Source organism: Vicugna pacos, chromosome 14 (genome assembly GCF_048564905.1).
Source record: "Vicugna pacos chromosome 14, VicPac4, whole genome shotgun sequence".
Lineage (NCBI taxonomy): Eukaryota > Metazoa > Chordata > Mammalia > Artiodactyla > Camelidae > Vicugna > Vicugna pacos.
The window spans coordinates 20,367,278-20,390,060 of record NC_133000.1 but is presented as its reverse complement, the minus strand read 5'-3'; the positions used below and the strand labels follow the sequence as shown (position 1 = coordinate 20,390,060).

The window sequence follows — 22,783 nt, the reverse complement described above, 5'->3', positions numbered from 1 at the left end:
TTAAAAAAACTATTCAAGAATACTTTATTCATGTTTTTCTTTTCCTGTAGGAATAAACGTTACTGCACTAAGGAGCCAGTGTGATGTTGCTTCACAGACTATTTCTGGTCACCACTTAGAAACCCATGATTTGAGGGTTCTGGTTAGCTCTGGGCGGCAGAAGTCCTTGGCTAAACCTTCAACTTCTCTAATAAACGTCCTGGAACATAAAGAACTGCCTTCTGTGAAAACTTCAGTCACAACATCAGTTTCTGAGGCTTGGGTCCAGAGGAGTTTCTACAGATCATCCACTGCTTCAGATAAAGTCAGTGCTGCGCAGACAATGCTGTTTTCTCCTTCTCCCGCCTACTCGTCTGAGTCGGAGTGCTCAAGTCCAAGTCCTGTTATTTTCTTGGATGAAGAGGGCTATCAAAAAAGTCTGAAAGCAAAACTTGAGTTACCTAAAATTCCGGTGATGAAAGATGATATTGAGGATTCAGACTCAGAAGTGAGTGAGTTTTTTGATAGTTTTGACCAGTTCGATGAACTGGAGCAGACTTTAGAGATGGCTTGTCCGTTTCTAAAAGATCCTGCCTCAGGGAAGCCACCGCAAAAGAAAGGGCCCAAACATGAACAATCTTGTTCTGCAACCACTGCTATGAATCCTCAAAAGTTCAAGTCTGATCGTCCAGCTCTCCCAGCTAATGTAAGGAAGCCAACTCCTCGCAAACCAGAATCCCCTTACAGTAACCTGTGTGAGGCTCCAGATTCTCCCCGCCTGGTGAAGGCCTCGGGGGAGGACAGTGGCCTGTTCAGCCCTATTCGGTCCTCTGCCTTTAGTCCTCTTGGAGGCTGCACGCCTGCTGAATGTTGTTGCCAAGCAGCTGCTGGTGGCAGTAGGATTCCTGAAAGGCACGATTCTGTTTATCACACCTATGAGGATTATGCGAATAGCATTTCACGTGAAGTGCTGGGCTCGGTTCTTCACCCCCGACATCCTAACGCAGCATCAGACGTTGATCGTATTAAAAAGGGGGAACCTAAAACTGTAGCTCTCAAGCGTGGAAGCCTTGATCACAAAAGTCGATCTAAAAATAAATCCTCAGTGATTAAGGATGGCATTCAGAAGTTTGCAGCGGATCTCGTGGAAAAAAGTTTTGGCAGTGCATTTAAAGACTTGCAGAAGGGAGTCTCTTCGTGTACCAACGCCCTGTGCCAACTGGCCGTCAAACTGACATCCTCCGTTTTTCAGATGGCATTTAACGAACTGAGAAGGCAGCGTGCGTTTTTTCTGAAAGAACGAGCCATTAGCAGTCTGGCTAACTTTTTGGTGAGTGAAGCTTTCTCAAATGCTTTGAAAGATTTGCAGTACGTAAAGAAGCAGATCTTCACGAACACCGTGGCGAGGTTCGCCGCAGATCTTGCCGAAGAGCTGGTTTTTGAAGGCATCATGGAAGTGTGTCAGTTTTCATACCCTCCAACTCCTGCATCTCCACGGGGCTGGTCATTTGACTATGAAGACAAAGTCGTGAAGTCCTATGCAAAAGATCTGTCTGAATCCGTCATACAGGAAGCATTCATCGAGCTGTCACAGGTCGACGTGACCTTTACAACAAAGGCAGCAGTCAGCGTTTCTACAGATAACGTGAAGTACGTGAGTGCAGAGAACGTGGTGCCGCCGACACAGGCTCCCACGTTTTCCCCTTCTTTTAACGGTCAGACGATGATGGCGACGAAACCAGTGCAGGAACATAAAAAGGAATACACAGTGCAGCAGGCCTTGTTTTGTACTTCTGGAGTGGCTACTTCTATACCCGTGCCCTTGGCAGGAAGCGCCCTCCTCCCGTATCATGCTTCATCTAGTGCGCGGCAGGCAGAGTCTCCCCCATCATCTGATGCTAGTGACTTGAATGGAGATTCCCCCCAAGCAGGTGTTACCACAAAAAACAAAGAAGAGGAAGTAGCTTGTCTCAGAAATATCTGTTTACCTTCAGAACACGACCCAGGTGACCAGAATGTTGTTAAGCCAACTAATGATTATATGGAAATGAGAAACCCTTCAAAATCAACAAGCGATCCTGTGGGTGTTAGCAACTTTTCTGCAGCAATGGTGCGTACGATAGTCAGTGAAACTTTAGAGTCAGTGATGTCACTCAGAGTTACAGAAACAGTGGAGGGACACACAGGTGGTTTAACTACAACAGTAAAGGGGAAGACCTCTCCTTCCCCCTGTGATGCAGCAGCACTGCAACAGAGTGAAGCCAGCAACAAGGACGTGTTTGCTGATCGATTATCTAAATCTATTATTAAACATTCCATAGAGAAAAGCAAATCAGTGATCCCAAAGGTAGATAGAAATGGACTAGACAAAGGAGGCTTGCCTTTGCCTGGAGAAGAATCACGGCTGACTTTGGAAAAGTTCCCCAAATTTCGTGAAGCTCAAGACCGTTTACCTCACTGTTCACATTCTGCAGGGAAGGATTGTGTTTCTGGCTGTAAAGGTTCTGCAGCTCATGAATTCTCTTTAGAGACACTACCACCTTGTCCAACTGTGGCAGGTCAGAAACCTGATTTGAAGGAAATAACTAAGGGCAAATCTGTGAAGAAGAGTAATTTGAATAATACAGCACTTGAGTCCTTGTCTCTGGGGCAGGAGACCCCCTTTCCCCATTCACATCCTCTCTCGTCCACGGTGCTTGCTTGTGCAGATGGTTTGCAAGTGGAAGACAAACAGAAGATCACAGATGGAAACGTAATGCCTGATACCCCTCCGTCAACTCCTCTAGGACCATCCCAGGCAGCTTCCGAATGGGATCTCAAGAAGTTAACCAAAAAACTCAAGGGGGAATTAGCAAAAGAATTTGCGCCCGCGACACCACCCTCGACACCTCACAATTCATCTGTTGGTAGTTTGGCTGAAAGTGAACAAAATCCTATAGAGAAAGAGGAGTTCATGCTGAAGCTCATGCGATCCCTTTCAGAAGAAGTTGAGAGCAGTGACGGTGAGGAGCTCCCGGAAGTGGACATGAAGTCAGAGCCCTCGGGGAAGAAAGTTCAGTTTGCAGACGCCTTAGCCACGCACATCATTTCTCTTGCCACCGAAACGGCAGCTTCCCATTTAGACAATAAAATAATTCAAGAACCCATGGTCCAAAGCCCTCGCTTGAACACACAAAGTCAAAGAAGTGGATCACCTCCCTTTTTGAATTGCTCAGATGAGAATTTACAGACACTGTGCAGCTTTGCAGGCGATATGGCAGCAGACGTCATTACAGAAGCTGAAAAAATAGCCAGAGTCAGACGTTGTCTGCTCTCCAGGCAGAAGAGGAACAGTTGTTACGTTGATGGTGACCGAGATGATACATCAGCGGAGAAGCTGGACGTCGAGGCTATAGCACACCCAAGAGAAGTTGACCCGTTTATTCTTTCGCTACCACCAAGTTCTTGTATGTCAGGTCTGACCTACAAGTATCCCAGCTGGGAAAGTGTGACAGATGAGTACGCAGGTCACATTATCCAAATACTAAAGCAGGAGGGTGGGAACAGTGAGTTAATAATGGATCAGTATGCGAATAGACTCGCTTATCGGTCTGTGAAGTCAGGATTGCAAGAAGCAGCCAAGACAGCCAGAATGAAGTGCAGCTCGGCAGCGTTCCCCATGCAGAGCTCACAGACAAAGACCAGCGATGAACTGTTACTGTCCCTAAGTAAAGAACACCAGCAAGAAGTCGATAAAAAAAGACACAGCAAGAGAGGTGGCGGTTACCTCTGTAAGAACCAAACTTGTGAACGGACCCGGGATCCGCACAGAAGCGAGGGCTCTGAGCTGTACAGGTTTTCAACCTCTCTCGCTCACAGCATAACAAGGGATGTTACAAGAGCGCTGAGGGCATCTCCAGTTGGCTTGCCAAAATCCGTAACAGATTCTTGCCTTTATGAAAAATACGGCTGTGATGAAGACACTGAGCCCCACGTGGAGCCAGACTTTCCTAAGCCTTTTGAGCCTTCCTCCCAGAGTCACAGGTTTCACCCCAGTCCTGGCAGCTTGAACGGGGGTGGCTACGGAGGGAGCGTCGTTCAGGCTGTAGAGCAGTATGCCAAAAAGGTGGAGGGTGACACTTTAGAGCTGAGTCCAGGGTCCGCAGCCCCCCACACATCGGAGACCACAAAAGCGGCTGAGAGGATCACTCACGCAGAAAAGTTGTCCCCTCTGGTCGGTCAAGCTTGCCGATACTGTGACCAGAAAGAGCTCCAGGACAGCACTGGACATTCCTCTCCACACTTTCCCAGACGGGATTCCCTTGCCAGCAGTCAGCCTGTTTCTAATTCAAAATTCAGCAACTTCTGTCAGAAGTCTAGAGGTTTTCATCTGGACGTCCCTCAGATTCCCGTTGACCTTGCTAAGAAGACAGTACTGGCTGAGAAGATAGTTGCTGAAGCGATCGCAAAGGCAGAGAGAGAGCTGAACAGTGCCAGCCTGGTCGCTGATAGTGGCATCGGACAGGATGGTGTCAGCTTTGCCGAGAGCCTCACCACGGAGATAATGACGTCGGCGATGATGAATGTCGGACATGCTGTTAGCAGGTGAGTTTCACGTTTCTTTTGGGTCTCATGATAAAGTGAAGAGTTAACTTGATCTTTTAAGTCTTAGGTCCTTTTCAGAGAGATGAATATTTTTTAATCCTAAATTAACAAAAAATATTCCCTGCTGTATTAGTATATTGTTTTGTGTCCTACACATTACTTTTTTTTTTAATTTTCAGTTTTTTTAAATACCTCTATTGTGGTATAATTCCTGTGCAGTAAACTATACATATTTCAGATGTATAATTTGATGGATTCTGATAGACATGTACACATATGAAACCACCACCACAATCAAGATAGCTAACATTTCCATCACTCTCCAAGAGGTGCAAGTTTCAAGCCCCTGATTTATCCCTTCCCGCCCCCTTTACCCCTGGGTAACCATAAGTTTGTTTTCTACGTCTGTGAATCTGTTTCTGTTTTGTAGATAAGTTCATTTGTGTCTTTTTTTTTTTTTTTTAGATTTCACATATAAGTGATATCATATGATATTTTTCTTTTTCTTTCTGGCTTATTTCACTTCGAATGACAATCTCCAGGTCCATCCATGTTGCAGCAAATGGCATTATTTTATTCTTTTTTATGGCTGAGTAGTATTCCATTGTGTGTATATACACCACATCTTTATCCAGTCACCTGTCAGTGGACATTTAGGTTGGGTCCATGTCTTGGCTATTGTAAATAGTGCTGCTGTAATTATTGAGGTGTATACATCTTTTCAAATTGTATTTTTCTCTGGATATATGTCCAGGAGTGGGATTGCTGGATCATATGGTAACTCTATCCTTAGTTTTCTAAGGAACCTCCATACTGTCCTCCATAGTGACTGCACTGATTTACATTCCCACAACAGTGTCCTACATGCTACTTCCATAGACATCGTCTCATTATCCCACGACAACCCTTTGAGGGAAGGTGTTAACCATTTCCCGAGCTAGAAGGTGAGGCTTACAGGGGGTAGTCACCTTGCCCAAGTTCACAAAACTATGAAATAGCCAAAGTTGAATCAAAGGAAATAGCTGGAGAATTTTATACAGCAAGTATTGAGTGTTACCATGTTAATTCACTACTCTGAGATTGAAGTTTTATTTCTGTTCACGGAGGTAAGTTTTCTTATAAACAACATAACTTAACCGCACTGCAATTTAGAAAGCAAAAAATCCTCCAGATACTTCCACTCTTTGTGGGCCATCATCTAAAAGGCATTTCTTTCTGAGAGTCCTGCAGTGTTCTGTTCTTCAGTAACTGTCTTGTTCTCTGTGATTCTAACACTTCAGTTAGGATTTTCACTTTTAACCTTCTTTCTCCCTGGGAAAAACATCAGGACCAACTTGTGTTACTGGTTTGTAGGATTATTTTTGTTAGTTTCATGGAAAGAGAAAATTCCTTGACTTCAGGTAGAATTTAATTGAGTTACATGATCCCTCAGATTTTTTAGTAGCTTTTGTCAAAGCCATGACAAGCATCTAACGTTTTCTTAGCCATCTTTTTTTTTTGAAGTATAATAATTTATAATGTTGTGTTAATTTCTGGTATACAGCATAGTGATTCAGTTTTATATGTATATAAATTCCTTTTCAGGTATATATATATATTTATTCCTTTTTATATTATTTTTCATTATATACCATTACAAGATATTGGATCTAGATCCCTGAGCTATATAGTAGGACTTTTTGTTTATCTGTTTTATATATAGTAGTTAGTATCTGCAAATCCTGAACTTCCAGTTTTTCCCTCTGCATCCTCTTTCTTAAAATAGAGAGATGCAGGGAGTTAGTGCTGGTGGCCGCAGTGGGCACAGCAGGTGGGGATGGAGCACAGGCAGCAGGGAAGCAGCCCTGACAAAGTAACATTTGAGCAAACAGCCAGAGGTGGAGAGAGAATGAGTTAAGTGGGAATCGGGGGGACGTGGGTTCCAGGCACAGGGGTGGGACTGTGCGTGTTGGGACAACAGCAGAGAGGCTTGTGTGGCTCAAGCGAGTGAGCTGGGAGAGGAGTGGGTAAGTGGAAGTGATGAGAGACTGTCACACCAGATGTATGTTTTGAGGATTTGGACTCTTATTTTGATTGATGCGAAGCCACTAGAAGGTTTAGATGGGAAGACTCAACATTTTCCCTCTTTATGTTTAAAATGTGAGGCAAGATAGGGGTACTGGATTAGGAGATACAAACTAATATGTATAAAACAAACAGTAAGGATGTATTGTACAGCACAGGGAAATAAATAGAGCCATTATTTTGTAATAACTTTAGATGGAGTATAATCTATAAAAATACTGACTCACTATACTGTACACCTGAAACTAATATTATAAATCAACTATATACTTCAATAAAAAAATTAAAATGCCATTTTAAACTGTTAGTTGAGAATAAAATGTAGAGGGGCAAATACAGTCATTGCCCATTGAATACCCTTTCTTGTGAAGATGGAATCAAAATACAAATGTCTTTTCATTGAGAAAGAAATGAGAAGGGTTATGGTCCATGCTCAAAATCTTGAAGAGATTTGGCTAGTTCGACTATAAGCTTGATTTGACAGCACTAGAATTCCTTGAACTACTTTTTGTTCTTAAAGCCAGGAAAGGGGCATTTTTTAATACAAATAAAAGTACTGTCTTACAAAGAAGATGATAAACTTAGGAACTTGTGTTCCTTCATAGTGGTCCCAGGTGAAAATATGAACTGCTTTAAAGAGAGTTTAAATAAATGATGCACTTGGGATGGGTCCATAATGATGAACAAAGTAAGTTAGGGATGTCATTGGGTCCCTCAGTTAACCTTGAAATGAACATGCTCTCCTGCAAAGTCTCTTTAGTAGCAGACAACAACGGCAAAAAAAAAAGGTTAGATGGACCACTGGTCTGACTCTGAATATCATTTCTTGTTTTTGTCGTCTTTATCATCAAATGGATAGTCTTATAATTCAGAATTTGATGCTGTTGGATTGACTGTTTTTCTTTCTTTCCTTTTTTTTTTTTTAAGCCCAAAAGAAATAGAAGACTTTCAGTCATCTGAGTCTTTTGGTAGCCAGCAGATGAATCTCAGTATTGGTGATGACAGCACGGGTAGCTGGTCCAACTTAAGCTTTGAAGACGAGCACCAGGATGAGAGCAGTAGTTTTCATCACCTAAGTGAGAGGTAACTGCGATTTTGCACGTGATTGCCTGGCTCAGATACTCAGACCTCTGAAGGGAGCTAAATTTACATGGATGATTTTAAAATTTTGAATTTGAAAATCTGCCATTATTTTCAAAGTATATTTTATTATTCACAATATAGATCTCATGGTTTTGACATGTATTAAATATAGCCATTAGCTGAGCTGATTTGGCAATAGTTGATTTGAAAACTATTTCATACATTCGATTTCATACCCTTTAAACTTTACCTGGACTTCTCATCACTTTAAAGAGGGTACTTTTGTTTTTTTCGTTAAAGGATAGGGAAGAGAACGGTTAAGCTCTAAACGGCATCAAAATGGCCCTTTAGTTTTCTTGATAGGAGTCAACGTAGTATCCTTTTGGGGAGGAAGGATTCCTTACTTGTCCTGCTATTCAGGAACGAAATGACCTGAGCATTTTTACTTGAATGACCGAAAATACATAAACTCATTACAAAAATATGGTGTTGTACAGCAGAAGGCTCTTCATAGATCATTTTCTTAGTTAACTTTGTTCATGAAACCAGTTTGGGGAAATATTTTATTAGTTATGATACAGTTATTTCTTATATTCTTAACTCTGTAAAGGCCTTCCTGTCTAACCTATAAAATGCCCTGAAATCTTTATCCACATTAAGTGATAATTGGAAATAATGGATACCACCCATAGCTGAACCTAGGGAGAGAAAAGGGTTCTCAGCATACATACATCCAGGTTTGGGCATGTGTGGAAAAGGCCCTATGTGGTTTCAGTTGAACGGAGCCCTTGGAGTTGACTTAGCAGGATGGGGCAGTGAGCAGACCACTGGAAGAGGGGATGAGGACATACAAGGAAATGACTTGTCATTGGTTAGGACATAGCATCTCAGAGTATTTCATTTGATGTTTGGATGAACCAGTGAGTATTAATATTCTTATAAAGTAACTGTTTTGTCATAGTTTCTTAAAATGTGATGTAAACTCCCAATATTTTACAAAATCTAAATCCAAAAACGGCAGTCTTTAAAACCGGTAGCAGGAAGTAATGTCACGAATCACATTTAGCCCTTCCCATAACTCTAGAGTAGAATATTAGCGCTTGAATGCTCATCTGATCTTTGAGAAACAGGCCCTAGCATTTCAGTAAGGGTTGGCATTGTTGCTTACGGAATCCTGAGGTTACAGTCAGAGAACTGAGGATAGAGACGGATGGCCTTAAGAGGACTGTAGCCAGTCGAACAACTCTATACGGAATGTTTTCTAACTTGATGAAAAGAGGGAGGTGTCTGGTAGGATCTGTGCTTGGTTCTTCCTCTTGGACATTATTTTATTAGTGATGCAGAACACTTAATATTTGTAAGTGACTCAAAACAAAAATGACAAGATAATCCCATTAGCAGAACCAGGGTTCAAAAAGAATCAGACTGAGGCTACACTTACTATGCTTAACAGGGGCAAATGACTTTAGGTTCAGAAGATCCATTATTTGAATTTCAGGAGGGGCAAACCTGACTTGATAGCATTTTGTCAGAAAAACACCTGTGGTTTTAATTGACCGTAGTCTTCATAAGAACTAATGATGCTGTGTGGAATTAAGGTTTAGGCACAAAGAGAAAGTTCGTGGGGCTCCTCCAGGGCTGGTGGTGTGCTGACCTCACAGATTAAGACCCACTGGTCACTGAAGGGTCCCAGGAATCTGCAGGCTGGATAAGTGCTCAGATTTTAAAGCAGATAATTCGGAGTCCATGCTTAAAATGCATGGTTTTACATGTTTTGTCTTTTGATGCCATCTGCAGTAGGAACTGTGATTTTTGGTACAGAGATCAAGATAGGAGATAGAAGACCTCCTGGTTTGGACACACCTTGCACTTTTACTCTTAAGGACGAGGTTCAGGACAGGGCAACAGTCAGTTAAAAAAGAAATAATAATACCAAGTTTTCACACGTGTTTAGGAGGAATGTATAATTATTTGGTCAGAAAGAGAACTTGGTCGCTATACGAATCTTTTAAGTATTTTGGGCAGGCTGTGAATTTCTTGAAAGTTGCATAGTAGATTAGTAAGTGTGGGGCCAGATTTGCAGAATTTCTTTCGATAATTTTTATGAAATGTGTCACAACTGAAATTAGTCTTCATATGGCTGAGAGACACAATAAAGAATGTTAGTCCTTTACCACCAATGATTTGAGGTACACCTGTCCTAGACACAGGGACATAGGAAGTAGGAGAAGACAAAATGATGGAAGCAGGGCATATATTCAAGACTGAAATGTGAAGACTGTCAGGTGAAGATATTAAGCTGTTTTATGTTTGGGTTACTCTCGGATGGTCACACCTCCCAGTTTGCTCGGGACAGTCCTGGGTCCTTCTGTTGTTCTGGTGAAATTACTAACGGTGACTTCTGTCATTTTCAAAGTATAGTTAAATGGAAAATTATAGTTAGAAGTTAGAAGTGACATTTTATAAGTAACGGACTTCACATCTGACCCATTTTGAGGGGCCAAAGGGATTGGCCCCTCAGAGAGATTAGCTAGAGGTAGTTTGAATTTTTAGTCTCTACGTTTTTTAGGTGTTATTTCCTTTCATATTCACATAATAAATAGGTGATAGGCTTTTATAGATTAAATGGAAGAATCATTATTGTCATTAGGAAATGGGTAAGAATTTTAATTTTGTAATTTTTTGTTTGTTTGTTTGTTTAGAGAATCATTCTATTAGTAGAAGTAAATACAGTGTTTGAGGTCACTAATTTTCTCTTTCTCTTTGGCTCACAGCTGTCTGTCCATTCTGTATTTCCATAGTTTCTCATTTTGGGTCTGTCTGGCAACAGACTACATGGGCAGAACTCTGGTTGGTTTAATGTATTTTAATAGAGCTACATTTGTTTGAACATCATGTTGAAAAGACACTGATCAGTTTTAACTTTTATTCTCTAATGCGTTGTGCTTTGTGACAGTTTGAATGTGCCAGAGTTAATATGGATATGTTAATTATTGAGATGGCCTGGGAACTGTTTCGAACTTTGAAATAATCATCTCCCTTTTTTGGTAACCTGGTCAAAATTTACAGAATTTGCACAGAAGATGGTTTTATGTTAATTCATTTTTAAAACTAAAATTTTGGTTTGCATAAATATTTTATAATTTTCTAGCCTTATATGGGGAAATATAGCTGCTTATCACTGCAAACTAATGTGCTTACTAATTATTTTAATGATTAGAATTTTAAAAAATTGCATGTGTAGACTTTAATCTGAAAAACTGAATTTTGTTTTGTTTCTGAACTCAGTTGCTTTTTTTTTTTATCGCCTTGCTGCACTTGTAGAACATAGTTGCTTTCTTCTTTTGATTAGGTTGTGTGAGTTTTCTGTGTGGTGTTAGTGATCGGACAAGTGTAATGCTTGATTAGATCTTGCTTATTCAATGTTCTGAAGATGATGTATATTATTTGCCACTTACTGAATTATACATAAGTGTGAAATGAAGGTAATTAACATAATAAGAGTATTTTAAAATCAGAAAACATCTTTTCTCCAGGTTTCTAACAAGAAACGGTCTGTTTGGGACTATGTTTCTGTCTGTGTCTGCCATCTCATCCTCTCCCACACCCCAGAGAATCTTAACCTGTGGTGTTTTGTTATTAAACTTCATCCAAACTGAAGAGAATTGGCTTTTTACAAATTATATCCCGAGCTTTGCCATAGACATTAACTTCATTGTGAAACTTCTTACTTCAGTGCGTTCATTCACTGTCCTAAAAGTCACTCCGTTGTCTTAATCTGTGAAATAAATATAAACTTAGGATAGTTTTCGTGAACCTCTGTGGACAAGGAAGAACGCTCCCAAATCTCCGAAGCTGTCCAGCCCTCTTGTGCCGTAGCAGCAGTGGTCTCTTTCCGTAACGCCACGGACGCTGCACCCAGCATGGCAGCTTCAGAACGTCCGCAGTGATCACTGACAGACGCTGTTCTGAGGAAAACCAGGGTCTCCTTCCCCGTTCACCTTCTAGTTCAGCTCTGTTCTTTTCTTCTTCTGGCAGTAATGGTAACAGCAGTAGCTGGAGCAGTCTTGGTTTAGAAGGAGATTTGTATGAGGACAATTTATCCTTTCCAACATCAGACAGGTTGGTCCAGTCCAGAAACCTAAGCACTGATGAGTCTTTCACCGCTAATGCATGACGTCATAGCCTTAAAGAATGTGGGTTTCAGTGCCGATTTGTATCAACCTGCTTTTCTCCTGTATTTTGACATGATTCTGCTTGATAAATTTACATCTAATGAAAAAATTCAACTCTGCTAAGATGTGACTGACACCTGACTGCAGATGTTACTTCGATGCATGTGTTGCACTGCTTGCTTTTTCTCATCCTACCGATTACTATTTCATGAAAAAGAGCTTGCTTCCTACAGAATTTCTGTTGTTTCGGTTTTTTGTTTTTGTATATAGTTTTATTTCACTTGCAAGAAAGGTGCAGGAAAAAATGTTCTCACTATGTTAAAAATATATATAAATGGCATCAGCAGAAGCATTAATAAATAATTATTCATGGCATTGTGTGATACTCAAATGCTGTGTTATCTAAAACCAAATTAGAATATTTTGGCTTTAAATTATTTTAAATTAAATTTTATTATGTAATTGTCTTGGCGCTCTGTATATCATGGTCAGGTGGAACTTCTCAGTTATTGATAACTTAACCTTTAGGCACCATTTGTAATTGAGATTTTTAACATGAAATGGTGTGAGAAGCAAAGCTTCCCTTTTTATTGTTTTCTCCCCCTTTTAAATGTCATATGTCATATTGTAACATTCATTATTTACCACATTTTAAGAATTGATTTCAATACCATTATTAATTAAAGCTTTATTTTTTATTTTTTTTATTTTTTTAACTACTGCTGCTACTTCATTTGAAAAGTGATGGTCCGGATGACAAAGACGAAGAGCATGAGGATGATGCAGAAGGTAACTGACAATTTGTTCTCCAAAGTGTGTGTGTGTTTTTTGTGTAAGTTTCTTTAGAAGAGTCTTTAATGTTTGTACTTGTGCATTACATACCAATCAGGGTATTCTTGAACTAATCTATCGAGTGTCAGATCCTTTGCTGAGCAGTTTGTGCTATTTGATTGCTAAACTTCTGAAGTGCTCATCAGTGTGAAAACTGAACTACTTTAAAAGAATGATTCATTTATTTGAGAGAGAAATTTATGATAATCTCTATGTAATTATCTTTTTCAAAATATAAAATTCTTGCTTACATTATGAGATAAAATGTATTATAATTATCACATGTCATAGTTTTTTCCCTTCCAAACAAGTAATTATTAGAATTAGTGTTTGATGTCAAGCTTACATAGATCAGTGAGTAAGAATAAAAAGATAATTTAAAATCAATTTTTTCTTCCCTCCATTCCAATCTTACACTCACACAAACTTGAAGAAAATAGTCAGTTCTTCCTTTAATAAACATAGTTCCAAATATGTAAATACTAGGTACTGTTGGTCACAGAGTTCTGGATCATGATTTGTAATCCTTAATTCAAATATATTAGAATGTCTTGAGGGAATCTCAGAAACTGTTCATGTTGAAGCTGAGTTTTCATTGTGTTTAGATGATTGTTGAATTTTTTTCCCCAAAATCTTATTTTTCCCTAATTCTGAAAATACCAATGTCTTCTGTAGAGTGGCACATAAGAATATTGACGTTGTTTCAGACATTTGCTTTTGAACCAGTGATTTTTAAAAATCATCTCTTTAGAAATAGGCAAATAGAAAATTGCCAAAACAAATTTCTTAAAATGTACTTTATGACACTTGAGTTTCCAATCAATTTTATCATCAACTGTATTTTTCTTGTTTACGAAAGTCGTGTTCCAATTTTTGAGCCAAAACTCCTCAGACCGAAGATTATTATTATTTTTTTTAGTTCTAATGCCTCTGCTTAGTAGTCATTCTTCATATAGGATTTCTAGAAATAAGTTTTTCTTATTAGGTGTAAAGTAGGGATAGGGCAATATTTTTCGAGTTATGGATAAGCTAAGTGATAGTTGTTTTATTTTTATTGACTGAAAAATGTTGACTTTGTCCAGAAAAGTTGTATATTTTTTCCCAAGTAATACTTGTAAGCAAAGTTTTTCCAAAGGCTGTACATGGCATAAGTGCAGGTGGTGATTATTTTCTCTGATAAACTAGTTGTTACTTAACTAACTTTACTGAGGAATGATTAAAAGATAATACAAGTTAATCTAAATATGAAATTCACTTTAAAAAGTTTATGCTTTTACCACTAGCAAGGCTATTCAGAATTTTTTTTTCTAAGTGGGTATAAACTGGGAGATTAATTATATGTAGATATGTCATTACTCAGCTTTTGAAATTATAGTTATCTTTCATTATATAGAAAATTGTAGCCAACTTTCAAATATGTTAAATTAGAAATCGGTGAATTAGCAGATAGAGTGATGTGGATTTACAAGAGATTCAAAATTATGGAAATCTTAAGGCAACACACGTCATTCGTTACTGTTGCTGTGGGTAGTCGCAGGATGTCTGTTCCTTCCCTTTTCATTAGTGTTGAGTCACCTTTGAAGAGAGAGGTCACTCTCATAGGCCAGGCAACCAGGAACCCTGAACTGAGAAATCCAGTCCAGAGAAACCTGGGGGTGACTTAGCCTGCAGCCCCCTGACCTCTGCAGATTTACAAAATGTTCCAGAGATTACGTCTGTTGCCATCTTGCACCAGATTCATTTTTGATTGAGAGTCAGAGGGAGAGAGGAAGGAAACGATAATATGTTTATTTTAAGAGAATAATATCGACCAGTTTTTTTAAATGAGAAGTTAGGGGCCAATACAGATCCAAAAAGTGATTAGGAGTGGTCTAGAATGCCCTGCAAACCGTAAAAAAAGAATCAGGGAGCTTCACCAACAAACGTCCTTTACTGGTGCAGGCGGGCACTGTGTCTGCCAGCGGGCCCCGCTGCTCGCCTCCTGGGGCGGGGGACCCAGATCTCAGCACCGCTTGCTGCTCAGCCATCACTAAACAGCAGAGTTAAACACATGATACTGGCCCACAGGTCATCAGTTTTATAGTCAACAGGGATTCATGTTTTTTTAATGTTGAAAACATAATTTTCATTGAAAAAAGTAAGAACACATCTTACTTATAATACAGGATATACCACAAAATTCCCTGGTTTGGCTTTGGGATGTAAATGAGTTTGTATGTGAGTTTGTTTTTTTTTTTTTCGTGTTTCCTAAAGAGTGAAGTGATTAAGAGCATGGCATGGAGCCAGACTGCCTGTGTTTATGTCCTGGCTCAGCGCCTTCCCAACTGTAAGACTCTGGATCTGTCTCTGCCTCAGATCCTTCACCTATAAAACGGAGGTGATTATAGTTCCCTCCTCATAGGGTGTTCGTGAGGATTAAAGGAGTTTGTGCATCTAAAGAGCTGCGGACAGTACTTACGACATAATATGTGCGTGCCGTACAAGTGTTCAGTGCTACTGCTTTTCCTCTTAGTTCAGAAAGCTTTTCTTAAAGCCCATTTAATGTATTTATTTGAGGTTTTTATTTGTGTTTCATTTATATTTTGATTGTAATTGTAGCTTTTTAGTTTTATTTTCTCTTGCTTCACCTGTAGATTACATTTTGACACAAATTATGGCATTTGTGAATTGCCACTTGAATTCAGTGCCTCTGAATAGTTTTGCATTTGTGCTGTCACAAATGATCAAAGCCATTCCTCTGTCTGAGTATAATGTTGTCCTTTCAGAGAAATGCTTTAGTTGATGTTACAGTACTTTTAAGAAAAGATGAATTTTTTCCCCAGAATTCCTCGGAATCTTAAGACGTGGAAAATATCCATCTATCCTTGGAAACCAGTGTATCGAGAGTTGAACTGATGAGTTTCACTTCATATTGTTTCAATTTAAATACTAGGTTTGGAGCAAGATGGGAAGACTCTGCTAGTTGCGAACGTTGACCTGGAGCCGTGCACGGTAGACCCCCAGCTGAGGATCACTCTTCAGTGGCTCGTTGCCTCTGAGGCCGAAGTTGCAGAACTTTATTTTCATGACTCAGCAAAGAAGGAGTTTATACAAGTGAGTACCTGCCTTTTAGGGTGTTGTGAGGATGCCGGATGTGATGTTCTGGGTCACGCGGTTGATCTAATAAGATGCCCGTTGATAGAAGGTAGGTAAATGCTTGGGTGGTGGAGTCCCCAGTGTTTGGGCTCAGATATCAGCGCTGCTGCTCTCTAGCAACGTAACCTTGGGCAAGTTCACCGGCCTCAGTCTCCTTATCTACACTGTGGAGATGAGTATAGCATTTACCTTGCAGGGCTTTGTGAGGATTAAATATAATACTGTAAAAAAAAAAATTCCTCTAGTGCCTGGCACATCCTGAGTTCTCAAAAGTTAGATGCCTTTAATAAACATTTTGTGAGTTCATATGAAAAGACTGAGTTATTATACTTTGTAGTTAATTGGTTCATAATTATCCCTAGTCATTAGTATGTCTCTTTCTCTGTTAATCCAATCTCATGCATAAGCAAAAGCCAATAAAAGCTTAAGCATTTAATAAGGGACAGTGGTTCACTTTGAATATTTAATAGGATTCTAATAATAAAACATTCAAATTAGATACACCAGTAGGATATGTTTATTGAGAACTTACTATGTGCCAATTACTTTGTTAGTCAAGATTTTTAGTTTACAGTCTTAAGGTTTTTTTTATCCAAGAATTTTCCTTATCAGAACTTTGCTTTAATCTATATAGAATATAGAGTAGTCCAAAGAATAAGCAATATAAAATGATCAATAATAAAAAAAGGAATAGTCAAGTTATTCTTGATTCCTCGTTCAGAATTTACAAAGATGTTGTTGAAAGTAGTATGTGAAAAAGATACTATGTAAAGCATTTTGTTTTACTTTGCTGTTTGTGTTTAGTTATTCTTTTTAAATTTTTCCAGTACAGATTGCTGTTCTGAGGCAGAAGGAGACAATAAGACAGAAAGGGATGCTCAGGAAATGACTTGTCAAGGAGGAAGAGTGGGTAGGGGAAGTATTAGAACTGACCTTAGAGAGGCGGACGTTTTCAAGTCATTTAGTGTTGGATAAACTGAGGGCTAAGGAGGCTGATGATGGCACCGAGGATGAGTGCGATGAACATTCTCGCAGTTCCTCAAAAAGCTAACCACAGCATCATCACATAACCCAGCAATTCCATACCTAGGTATTTACCCAAGAGGAATGAAAACGTACGTCCATGGCAGTTTATTCACAATAGGCCAAAAGTGGAAACATCCTACATGTCCATTAACTGATGAATGGTTGAATAAAATGTGGTGTATCCGTGCGGTGGAATGTTATCTGTCACTAAAAAGAAATGAGGCAGAGACACACTGCACCACATGGGAACCTTGGACTCGTTATGCTAAGTGAAAGAAGCCGGTCACAAAAGACCAGATGTTTTATGATTCCCTTTACGTGAAATGACCAAAGTAGGCAAACCTATGGAGGTTGAAAGTAGATTAGTGATTGCCTAGAGGCGAGGGGGGTGGGAGGAATGGGGCGTGATTACTAATGGGGGTTTTTTTTTTTGGTGTGATAAAAATGTCCCACTGTCGATTGTGGTCATGGTTGCATTCAAGTCTGTGAATATACCAAAGGCTATTGACTGGTGTACTTTAAATGGGTGAACTGTATGGTATGTGAGTTATATCACAATAAAGCTACTTTTAAGAAGGTTAAGCATTCTATATAGCAAAAAATTAATTTTTACAGAACTAATTAGAGAAAAATGAAGACATATTCTGATTGGTGATGATAGTTTATTTAACCTTTATTTACTTTTTAAACAAATTGACATATAACATTTTAGCTTCAGGTGCACAATGTAGTGATTCGATATATGTATATATTGTGAAGTATATACAAATATACACCACAATATTTATTTACTTTTTGTTTGTTTGTTTTTGTTTTTTTGAAATGTTAACATTTCTTAACTTAGAAAACCACATTTCCATTGAGGCTAAATTGCATGTTCCAGGACAAAACCCACACTATATGTTGTGGAAGGCACATCCTTTTATTAAGTTTGACGTCTTTATTATTTTATGCTTCCCATTGAGGGTGTGGCAGATGTATTTAATCAGGTTAAGAATTTCGTGCAGAAATGTAGCCTCTACACCCACACAGCCTGTCCGCTGGGTGAGGTTTGTGGAGTTCTGTGTCCAGCAATCCCAAAGCGTCCTTCTGTGGAAGAGTGTTACTTGTAAAGGCCAGGAAAGGAAGAATGTTTAATTTGGGTAAAGGGTGGTGGTTTAGAGGAGAAGAGTTTGTTTTAACTGGCAAATAATATTCTACTGCAAATAGCAGAATTCTTAGCTTTATCTGATAATAAAAATAAAAATGAAAACTTGACTGTTACTAAATTGTCTTTGGTTACTTTTTGATGTATCTGTCTTCCTAGCTTTCAAAACGATTGCAAGAAAAAGGCTGGAAAGTGGGAGATGTCCTCCAGGCTGTGCTTAAATACTACGAGGTGATGGAGAAGACTTCCAGCGAGGAGAAACGCAAGTCCCTGTTTGATTGGCTCTTGGAAAATGCATAGAACAAACTCCAAACAAGAATATTTTATTATTTGTTTTGGGAGAGGAAGAAACAGATAAAGATGCGTAGGGTAATATTTGAATGGTGAATATTAACATTTAAAGTGAATCTGGAGGAAAGTAAATGTAGCTTTTTAAGTGCATTGTGTCATCACACGGTGTATATAGTCCATATTTTTGGAATCTGTCAAATGTTATCTTCATTTATTCTTCTGTACACATGTGTAGTGTGTTAAGACCCTGAGAACATGTATTTGGAAGAAATTCTAACCATGAGGCTTTCAGGGACATTGACTGACGGCATTCTTTTTGCATCCAAATTGTGCTGCTAGAAATTGCACTGAGGTGGCTGAGGGTGGATTCCAGGGATAAAGAGTTATAATTTTGCTCCTTTGCAAGCAGATGGTATCCTATTAATAAGTAAATTGACATCAAAAAATAGCATTGAGGCTAATTTTTTTTCCTGATTTTTTTGTCCTATTTTTAAAGGGTCAATTTTATTTTCGTAGTTCAGCTATTGGTAGCTTTTGGAATCCCCCAAGCTATTTAATTTCTTAGAAGCATTAGTATTTTAGGTTTCTATAAATCCTGTGATAGTTTCCCCAGCCTTTCGTCAAATGACATTATTTGCTAATGTCGCCAACTGTTCTGGCATGAAAGCGAGTGTGTGCACGTGTGTGTGTGTGTGTGTGTGTGTGTAAAGGAGAGCTTTAACCTTGCTAGTGCGTGGTGCCCTCTTTTATTTTACTCTTTTCTTGGTTAGAAACCCACTGTTAACATTAAAAAGGTGCTTTAAAATAAAATGTCTATAAAGATTGTGCAGTAAGAATTTTTATTTTTATTTTTTTGACTATTTTGGGTCCCCAGTTTATCCTATAAATGAGAACCTTTCTTTAAAGGCACTTTGTGATTTTTCCAAAGACATTCTGGATCTGTTCGGCTGCTCAATCTTCATGTTGAAATTTTAAAAATCAACGTAAATTTGAAAATTCATTTAGAGGAGCCCAGTAATGATTCTCATTGTTGGAATTTTGGAAAAAACAAAAAACAAATTCCACTTTAAGCAAAGATAAACTTTGTCTAGAAAAAAAATGAGACTCCCCCACCCCCTTCCCCAATAAAATGCACCTGCTCTGTTTTGTAAAGTCCTCTGATGGGATCTTTCTGGGCCCCGTGTTTTCTGCGTGTCTTTAGTAACTGCAGGTTGACTTGAATAGAGAACCAGGCTTGTGTCATGGTTTTGTACGTGAGGGTGTATGTGTAAGTTTTTGGTTCTTCCATTAGCAGATTTTGTAATCTGGAGTAAATCACTTTTTGTTGGAGGCTTTGGTTTTGTTCCGTTACTTTCCCTTTTTTTCCTGAGTACTGACTATTCCAGAAGCTACACAAACGTTAGAAGACATAGCACCTGCCAGGGGACAAAGAGGAAGAGAACTTACGTTAATTTGAATTAATAATTATGGTAGAGAAATTATTTTATTGCTTTTGAAGAAATTTGCTTTTTGAGGGAAAAAAATGCCAAAAATCTATTTAAGTATCTTGCGGTTACATCGTGAGCTTTGGTTTTTCTCAATTTAAGATAAAGCAATTGAGCAGGCCTTAAGAAGAAATTTTCCTAAAATTTCTTCAGGTATTTTTTAAGGTGGAGAAATGCAGGAAGGATATATATATATATATAACCAGAATTGATTCTGCCTTTAACTTCTCAGAATGTGAGATGCAGTGGCCCTGGACCGGGTTTTTAAATGTCAGGAACTGGGTCGTTACAACATGGATGAATGGATTATTAAGTTTAGATTAAGGTTTTACAAATACGTATCTATCACGTTGTGTTTAGTCACTTCAGCATACGTATGGGTTTGACTAACAGCAAAACTGAGTTCTGCATTTCTTTTAAACTAAAGTGACAGTGTGTTAGCTCTGTAAAACTTTCTGTACTTGAAGGTGTTGAGTGTTTATTTCTCTCCCAGTGATAATCATTCTGAGGTAAGGTTGTCCTCATGTCTTTGTTTTCTTTGCCTTTTCTGGAGCTGGGCTGGATTCAGAGTTCCCTCATGACAGACCAGTCATTAGATGCTTGCGTGCGTAGCACTGGTCCCACTGGAACTCCACCCTCGTTTCAGTTCAGTGCAGAGGAGTGGAGAAAAATACTGAGTATTGGCAGACGTGCAAGGAAGCGTGAGTTAAGCTTCCTTTTATAGAGAGAAAACATTTGAGTTTAGAGCAGTATCTTTAATCAAGAACAGTCTAAATTTAACTTTCTGTAAAGGCACTTTGTGATTTTTCCAAAGACATTCTGGATCTGTTTGGTTACTCAGTCTTTAGAACAGCTCTGTCGGTTGAGGCCAACTCTGTCTTATTTTATTAAAAATCTACTTGACACAGTTTTATTACGACATTGTAATACTGCCATTCTGCACACTTTGGCCTTTATGAAATATCATGTCTTACTCAGAACTGTTAACATTGCAATGTGCTTTGGGTTGAATTCTCTGTTTATCAGTTTCAGAACCATCAGGATCTGTAAAAAGAAAGTGAAGGAGGAGGGGGGTTTTTAGAACATTGTTTCAGACTGAAATGGGGCAATTCTTTCGCATTCTTCTTTTCCCAAGCCAAGTTTAAATCACATTTATATTTTGGGTATTATTAATTTTGATTTTGAAAATATTTCCTGAAGGAATAATTCATTTATAAATCACAGAAGAAAATTACAGTATGATTTTGATACAATTTAATGGCATAATAAAATCTTTGAGAATATTCACTCAGTGAATATATGTGATGAACCTCTTCATATTTTGAAAACTGTTCCACTGACCCTTATGAATATTTAATATGAATTAATTCGGTTATAATACTTTCACTTTGCTTATATGAGGGTTTTATTTTGCTGGTGGGAGAGGTTAATTACTTATTAAATGCCCGACGTATAAAGTGAAAGATAGTTTACCCACGTGACTTTGACATCAGTGCATGTCCCCCAGGTGCAGAGTTTAACCTTGGCTCTTCATCAGAGTCCAGACTCAGATGTCTTCTTAGTTAAATATTTAGCAAATGTTATTCTTCCACAATTAAAATGATCAACTTCCCACCAGCCTGTTGCTTTAAATTTTATGTTTTTTTCCAAAGGAATCTTTCCACAGAATTTTTAAAAAAACAATGCACCCAGGGTGTAGGGAGAATACTTACCAGTTAAAACCCCGCCTCCTGTCACCAGCACAAGAGAATTAGAGTTTCCGTGGGGATTACAAAATTGTACTAAAATGAAATGCGCTTTTTCCTCATTGTTCGCAAAAGACCCTACACACCTTTACTCACGCGCTGTATTCCTGCTCTGAAGATGCAAATACAGTGTTAGTCACTCTTGTCACTTTATTTATTTATTTTTTTTTTACCATCCATGCACATTCCTTTCACATGGGCAGAATTGTAGTTCTAGAAGCTCATTGTTTTGTTTTTGTTGTAATGTTTGAATGCTGTTTAATATCAGGTTTTACTGTTGCTGGATTTGCTACCTTTGGTTGCTTGTGCAGTGTTAAAAGTTAATTCACATTCTTGTTTAATATACCAGATATATAGCAAAAGCAGCTTTGAATAATTGTAGCTGTTTATTTGACTGTGCTGAATTAATACAGTAAGATCTTGTATAGCAGTAACTTTTTTTTTTTTTTGCTTTTCAGTAATTTAATATGTTCATTTACCAAAATATGAACTTCAGGATGCACTAAAATTTTGTTTCAGCCGTGGCTCAAAATAAACATTTCAGAAATTACTTTTGTAATAATTTGCAATGAATTGTTCTGTTACCTTTTTTCAATTCCTTAAGTTTGTGATCTTTCTCTCCCAACTAAGAATTCTCCAATAAACTCAAGATGTCTGGCCTTGGTTTTCTTTCTCTAATGTCTTGCTAACATACTCAGGACTGAACTAAAACAAAGGCATATAACTAGAGATGCTGTGATGAAAGACACGTTGAGCAATTTCAGTGCTTCCAAGGTGGTTTTCAAGAAGAGGAGTTAGGAGTATTTTTAATTGGATCCTGGATCCTAACTTCTTATTCAGGTACCTCTGAATGCTGACTTGAAAGTGACTTGAGAGGCTATTTGCCCAATCTGTTTCGGATTTTAGTGCAAAGTAGAATATTGTGATTGCCTTGAATATGAGCACGTTAGAAAATTCTTCCTGCTTGGATTGAGCACATTCTTTCGTAGGATGTAAAGATCACACCTTTGTCATGCTCTGTAGCATCAGACGCTTGAAAGTTAGGTGCTTGTTGTTTATTACTAATGGAATTTGACCTTGTCATGAAGCATTTTAAGCATGAAATTAGAGAACGACTTTCTAGCTTTTTATGGATGTTTTACAATGCCAAGAAATAATGATTGCACACAGTGGCTTGGGTGTGAATGCATCCCAGTCACCAATGAAACAATTAAAAACTGCTGAGAAGCAGTAAGCAAG

General features: G+C 38.6%; 1 protein-coding gene across 2 annotated transcripts in view; it reads left to right on the top strand.

Moving 5' to 3' along the window:
- Positions 1–22,203, top strand: part of AKAP11 (A-kinase anchoring protein 11) — a 46,548-nt gene extending 24,345 nt beyond the window's left edge. The window contains exons 7-12 of one of the 2 annotated variants that reach the window (XM_072976316.1): positions 51–4,563; positions 7,555–7,710; positions 11,749–11,832; positions 12,628–12,674; positions 15,649–15,809; positions 18,184–22,203. In XM_072976316.1, the coding sequence (XP_072832417.1) occupies positions 51–4,563; positions 7,555–7,710; positions 11,749–11,832; positions 12,628–12,674; positions 15,649–15,809; positions 18,184–18,324 (5,102 nt within the window). In that variant the 3' untranslated portion in view covers positions 18,325–22,203. The remainder of the gene's footprint in view (positions 1–50; positions 4,564–7,554; positions 7,711–11,748; positions 11,833–12,627; positions 12,675–15,648; positions 15,810–18,183) is intronic. The other variant, XM_072976317.1, reaches the window with a different exon arrangement.
- Positions 22,204–22,783: the final 580 nt, after the last annotated feature.